The sequence below is a fragment of the Epargyreus clarus genome, unplaced genomic scaffold, assembly GCF_041222505.1.
Source record: "Epargyreus clarus isolate Ecla_fem2 unplaced genomic scaffold, WU_Ecla_fem_2.2 ptg000009l, whole genome shotgun sequence".
Lineage (NCBI taxonomy): Eukaryota > Metazoa > Arthropoda > Insecta > Lepidoptera > Hesperiidae > Epargyreus > Epargyreus clarus.
The window spans coordinates 5670402-5677485 of record NW_027332217.1 but is presented as its reverse complement, the minus strand read 5'-3'; the positions used below and the strand labels follow the sequence as shown (position 1 = coordinate 5677485).

At 32.8% G+C, this 7084-nt stretch overlaps 1 protein-coding gene across 7 annotated transcripts in view; it reads left to right on the top strand.

Moving 5' to 3' along the window:
• Nucleotides 1-685: 685 nt before the first annotated feature.
• Nucleotides 686-7084, top strand: part of kn (EBF transcription factor knot) — a 66932-nt gene continuing 60533 nt past the window's right edge. For all 7 annotated transcript variants that reach the window (XM_073076506.1, XM_073076505.1, XM_073076504.1 and 4 more), the window contains exons 1-2: nucleotides 686-1537; nucleotides 3857-3992. In XM_073076506.1, coding sequence (XP_072932607.1) covers nucleotides 3865-3992 — 128 coding nt within the window. In that variant the 5' untranslated portion in view covers nucleotides 686-1537; nucleotides 3857-3864. The remainder of the gene's footprint in view (nucleotides 1538-3856; nucleotides 3993-7084) is intronic.

Genomic DNA, 7084 nt, shown 5'->3' with positions numbered 1-7084 from the left:
GTTCTAAATAGCACGCTTATGATGGATATTGTTCTTATAATATATTTTATTTAAAAGTCTGATACTAATTTATTATAGGTACCTACAGTTCATATAATTAAAATTAAAATCACATTTAATCACATTTATAACTCGATTAAAACATTTTTACATACTCACACTCTTTATATACACAGTCCATAAGGTGAAATGTTCATATCGTAATGTCAGCTTAGGTAATTTGAAGACAGAGCAAATACTTTTTTTTATGAATAATGAAAAAAAAGGTTAAAAGTTACAACATTAATTAAGATTCGTACCTAGGTACTTGCCAATGTATTATTAAATACCTACCTGTTCTCGACAATCATCCCTACCTCCAGCTTTCAACTCTAAAATTATAGTGTAGAACTTTCTCGAAGCAACTTTCTTCACGTACGGGGCCGTCTATCAAAATCCTCATGTGAATGTAATAATTAATGTGGCGACAAAACCTCATCTCACAAGTAGTTAAAGTCAATTCCCACTGAAATTTCATCATCGTCAATCTAACTTGGTTTAATAAGTAATATTTGCGCTGTGGGCTGTCCCCAAGCAGGCTGGTAGGTCCAGAGAGATGCTGTACGTCTCATCTGCGCCGTCCCTTACTCGCGCGGTCTCAGAGGGAAACTCGACGAAGACCCTCCATTAGCATTACAAAGCCGCATCAACCGCGCACGTATTTGCCCGAGCTTTCGTGTTAAAAATCGAAAATATTTTTTTTTGGCTGGTTGTGAAGAAGAAAATTTAAAAATCGAATTTGTGTCGAATTAAGAATGATCGCGGTTAAAAGGACTAGTGGCGCCATCGGTGGCAGTCGCGTCGTCCCGCTCTTGAGGCGAGGGCGTGTCCCAAGGGCGCCTCCCACAGTCCGCGGGGACGGACGGGGGTTCGAAGCCCGAGCACTCCGCGGCGCGCTCCCGCGACGCTTGTTAGTGTTCCGCAAATCCGCAGCGGGATCGCCCGCACAACCGGGACTCTATCCCAAAACGCCAATACGATAACCCAGAGCCGCCTACCGGATAGTTGTTAGAATTATTCGTAACATATTTCGAGGCTTCTGAAATTTGAATCTTTTGAAACTTAGATTCTGTTAGGCGTTTTGAATTTACGTTATTTATTGTGTTTTTACGTTAGTGATTTTTTTTCGTGTTATATACTTTTTTGTAATAAACCTTCCAATGTTTTAAATCAAAGTCCTTAAACCGACTTCCTGGCTGTAAATAAAAAATAAAACAGTAACTACAACTAACAAACAAAAAAAAAAAAAACAAAAAAAAACTAAAAAAAAAAGAAAATTGTGCGCGTTTCCAAAGTTTCCAAATTTGAATCGTAAGCTGTCGATCGCGTTCGTGCGTTCTCGGGCGCCTGGTCGGGCGGGCGGCCGCGACCGCGATTCGGTCGGACGAGTTGAACGCGGCGGCGGGCGGGTATACTGGCTCGCCGTGGCCGCCGCTCGAGCTAGACCCCGTGGGATGGGGCCGGAAACTGTACCCGTCTGGCGCGCCGAGGTCCTCAGGTAAGTTTTCATGTTAAGATTCGTACGTTTTCGCTTAGTATACGAATGTGTGCCGTGCCGGTTATCAGCTTTACTGGCTAGTTTGAAATATAGATGTAAAGTAATATTTGGCATTTTTCAAATTTTGTCCAGAAAAGAAGTAGTGTAACGTAGATTAAAATATTTTTGTACGTTTTCTAGTTAGGAAAAATTGGATCGGTGTGACAAAAATATTATTATCAGTTCAATATTCTTCGAGACTTAGGTACATTTTATCGACCTGAATGCTTACAATGTAGAGAAATGATTATTGAGATATATGGATAATTCTGTATATAGGGATGTTAGTATTTTATAAATAAAAGACACAAATAAAACTGTACGAATTCGAATATTTATTAAAATGAGTATAGATAATATGTATAGCTGACAGGATTGTAATAGAATAGATATATGCAAAAAAAATGCTAATGGAATGAAAATTAGGAAAAATATATAAAAGTGATAATTAAAATTTCTGAAATAAAATAAAGCTGATTATTTATGGAAAGATTCATCCACGGTTAGCATAAACTGAATAATTCTCGCGTCTGATTATATTATTACACTATAATCGGGTTGAATATATCTTTGAATTTCATTGTAATATTTTGAAAATGGGATTACACATGTCTCTCCATTTCAGTACAAATAGGTAATTTGGATAAAGTTTAGGATTATCAAAACTATTTATCTGCGTACTATATGTAAAATATTATTTATGATAAAAAATATCTTAATATTTATAATTAGAACGCCAGGAGATTAATTTTAGTTTTAAGTCAAAAATAATGGCACAAAAATTAACCGTTAATTTCGGACTTTCGGACTTTTGAGAAATTCATCCTATTTAAATTAATTTAAGCACAATTTTTAAATAAAATACCTATCTGTCATTAAATTAGGTACTTAGAAAAACAAAGCAAATGTTTTTAAATAAAGCACCTTATGACTGGCATTTTAGTCATAAGGTATTTTTTATGTCTAGGACGTTATTGATATTTGTTATTTTTGACTCCATTAAATTTAAAAGAGAGTAATCCAACTATTTTCAATTACATTTGATTATTTTCCTTTCAAATTAATGAAATAGGTCTGCTATTACTTATTGTAAAATTTTACAGATTAATATAAGTTGCAATATTAATGGTTTTTTGATAAGGTAGCAAAAGTTATTTTCATATAACATTTATTTGATAAACCAATAATTTATAAAAAAAATTAAGAGAATGGTTTATTATCAGCCTAATTTGTACATATATTTATTGAGTCCATGTATTTATAAAAATATTTAGATAATACCTATATCTTAATACTAACTTTGTACCGCCTCAAAATCTATTTATCAAATATATTTCATATAAAATATAGCCTATGTTACTTGTAGATAATGTAGCTTTCGAACGGTGAAAGAATTTTTCAAACCGGTCCAGTAGTTTTTGAGCCTATTCATTACAACCAAACAAACGAACAAAGTTTTCCTCTTTATAATATTAGTGTAGATTATTACCAAATTTTATTTAGGAAAATACCTGGTTTATTAAATTCCATAAATAATTCTTGAACTCAATATAACTCTTTAATTCATGTTAGTCTTAAAAAAATTGGGTATTTTTTAGGTATTTTAAAGTAGATGTCTATGTAGTTTGAATAAATCCTACTTTATAATAATAAAAAATGTAGAGCTGTTGTATAATCTTTAAAGGGAATTAAAAAGCAGTCTTGCTTATTTAATGCGTTCTAACTTTATTTTTGGGATCAGGTTGACTTAAAAGAAATATAAAGGTGTTGGATACATTTGTCCATAGTCGGTAGTATCCACTTATATCAGATGGACTAAATTGGATGGTTGTGAAGATGAATTAAATAATAAATAATTAGTAAACGTCATACAACTACATAGATCTTTCCTCATGGTGATAAAAATGGACCATGTAGACTTTACAATATAAAATTTTAGAAAATTGCAAAAACTCACAGACATGTTTTTTTCCTTTATTGTTAGACTACTTACTAAAATTTTATTGAACAATTGAACTGAATTGAACGGAAACTTAAATAATTGAACAATTGAATTAAGACAACTGAAAATTAATTCCTTAAACCTATGATATAGAAAATAAATCAGGTTTCTTGTCTAACATCCTTTTCAAACACTGGTAAAAATGGTCAATTTAAATCAGTGGTACCTGGAATTCAACCCTAAAGCTTCAAAGTGGGATACTGCAATCTATACCCCTGTTTTATAAATATTTTTATGTGTATAACATTATAATTAAAAGTATATTTATTCACCTCCAGGCGGACTTATGTTCGGCCTGCATCACCAGGAGGCGGCGGGGGTGCACGCACAGCCCCGCGGGCCCGTCACCTCCCTCAAAGAAGAGCCCCTCACGAGGGCCTGGATGACCCCCAGCTCGCTAGTTGATAATACCAAGTAAGTTTTTTTAATTACCTATATTTAAATTTATTTATTATTTCAGATTAATTTGTTTGGTGTTACGCGGTTCTGACATTCACAATAAAAATACATGCTAACATCATATAGATCATTTTTTATTAATAAATAAATCAAGTTAAAATGAACATAAAAATAAATGAATGATTATTTTTATTCACTTGCCATTTTAGTTAAATTAAAATTTTATAAAGTGTGGTTTAATTTATTTTAAGATGTGAATTTATAAATAAATTCATAATTATGATTCCTTTCATTGATCTACACATTTTTAAGTATAAGTTTTGTATTTAAATTTAAACTGTTACTAAATTAATGAAGAGGTACACTTTCACGCAACGGTAAAAGATAAGACTTTTAATAAATATGAAGATAAGATAAAATATTAGAATTTTACTCACTTTAAGATAATTGAATAATAATAAGTAAGAGCTTACAAAAGAGCTGCATAAACCCTCGTACCGGATTTCACTAAGCCTGTTAGTGGTGAAAAGAGCAAGCATACTAAACATACTGTAAAAGCAAATTGTATTAAATGCCCGCAAACAGACGAAATGGAACAAATGTTCTGTGTTAAGTAGCTATATAAGATTAGGCTTGGCTTTGGGGTTGGTTGTTGTTTTATGCTTAAGCTTTGACACCGGTATCACAGATAGTGTATGTAACATATATTTTAGGTACATATTAAAACATAAAAAATCAATATATCAACTGTAAATTATCTCAAAACAATAAACGATGTAAATAAATAACGTGATATAGATTAAATTGCACTATTAGCTGGTAAATTAGTTTTCCAAACCTTATAATCGGGTTACCAATGAATATTATTCTTACTTCCTCATGCTCTGACGGAATTCAATGTGATTTTTTTCTGAATTAAGCAGAAAAACTGTCAATTTGTTTTTTCTACTCTTTAACAGCAATGCGTTTGTGTATTCTAAAGATTTGTGTTAATCTTCTATTTGGTTTTAGATGCTTATTACGATTATAAGGCAAATGTGACAGCCGTACCTGTCATCTATTTTTATAGAGTTACTTAAACCACGCTAACGTTTTCACCCGCAATGCAGTAACTGCAATGATTTCATTTACCACTTACCGTCCCAATATGCTCTCACTAAACCAGGACGCATTAGAGCTTTACTCTACCATTATAAAGCAGAAATAGCTATGATGGTGGTAACATCTTAGTCTTCAAAATCGATGTACCTACCATCTTTACAATGAAATCAAGCGAAGCTCTAATATATCACCTTCATCCGCAACTTAGTAACCGCAATTACTAAAATAACTTAGTTTAAACTCGAATGTAACATCAACGTAGAAACAGGTGTGGTCACCGAACCATCCCAGTTCAACAGTGAAAGGTCCTATCATTTTTATAATTAAATCAAACTAAGAGACTCTACACTACCATCCTCATCCACAACGCAGTAACTGCAATAACCACAATGACTTCATTTAAACTATTATAAAATAAATCTTGACATCACTATTATAAGATAGAAACAGGTGTGGTGACCGAACCACCTCAACCGTGAGAAGTTCTATCATATTTATAATGAAATCAAACGAAGTGACTCTACTATATTCACCAGCAACGCAGTAACCGCAATGACTACAATGATTTCATTTAAACTAGAATAAGATAGTTCTTTACACTACTATTATAAGGTAGAAACAGAAGTATGTGGTGACCCACTTCAATCGTGAAAGGTTCAATCACCTTTATAATGAAATATAACGAAGCGACGCTACGCTACCATCTTCACCCGCAACGCAGTAACCGCAATGACTACAATGACTTCATTTACCGCACGCGGTCCAATCAGGGGCGTGCAAATTTCGCACCGATAATGAACCGGCCGTAACAAGTGTGTTCATACGTAAAGGGCGTGATAAATCATGGGGGCCTCGTTCACGACTGTGATAATGAACAGCGGTACAATAAATTAAAATTTTCAATAGCGATACGTCATTATAGTAAAACGTGACGTTAATGTTATTTGCACATGATACCGCTTTATATTTTGGTACTGTAAAGTTTTGTGTTGCTTTTTGTGGTATGTATAATAATTTTGTTCGTAAATTTAATCTGGCGTCGTTTGTAGGTAAACACGTACAATACAGCCATACTTATGTATTTTTATCCAATTACGAAGTGTAATGTTTTTTGATTGTATATAGGTATGGATGTCTCATTTTCTAGCCTGCTTTACAGCACTAAGGACTTGACGAATTTTAAGACATGAAGTGTCGTTGGATTCGTATAAATTGTGGGAGTGACAAAAGCAATTGTTTAAGCATTCCGTTTTTTTTATAATAATAACTAGTTGATATCTATTTACAACCATACACCTGTCTTATTGTGAGAGAAGATTCCGTCCTACAATGGCATTTATACGTTAATAATAAAAGAAAATGCAATTATTTATAATGCGCAAATATGTAGATACTTAGAAAACTCAAACGACTTCTTATTTAGAACCTGCGCTTATAGTTTGGCATTTATATAGCACAGATATATAACTCAACATACGTAGTACTTTTAGTAAGTTTAACTTTATGTACTAAAGTTTTCTAGTTACTCAACTTCAACTTTACAATTGAATATCCTCAACATAATTACTTCTAACAAAAAGTGGTAGTTAATTTATTATAATGAAGAATGCTTAGAACCCCTTGCTACACTTATCATATTTACACTTAAATAATGAAGTTGTGCAACAATACGCGGCATTTCGGTATAATGTGGCGTATTGATACGTACTCGTTGTTGAATTAGTGCGTATTGTGCGCTCCGCGCGTACCCCTCCCTACATCTGTCGTATTTTTACGGAACATTCTGGTACTTAATGTGTTTATTTTAACATTACTTTTTAAGACTTTATTGATAGATTTTTTACGTACACTAAAATGTCAAAAACTTTTCTGTAGTTATCCGACGTTTCCCGATCAAATAGTAATTCAAAATAATCTTAATGATAGGTGTAAGATTCGTTTTGTTAGTAGAGCACATTTACAAAGTATTCGTTTCAATGTCAAGCAAAGTTAATTTTAAATATTTG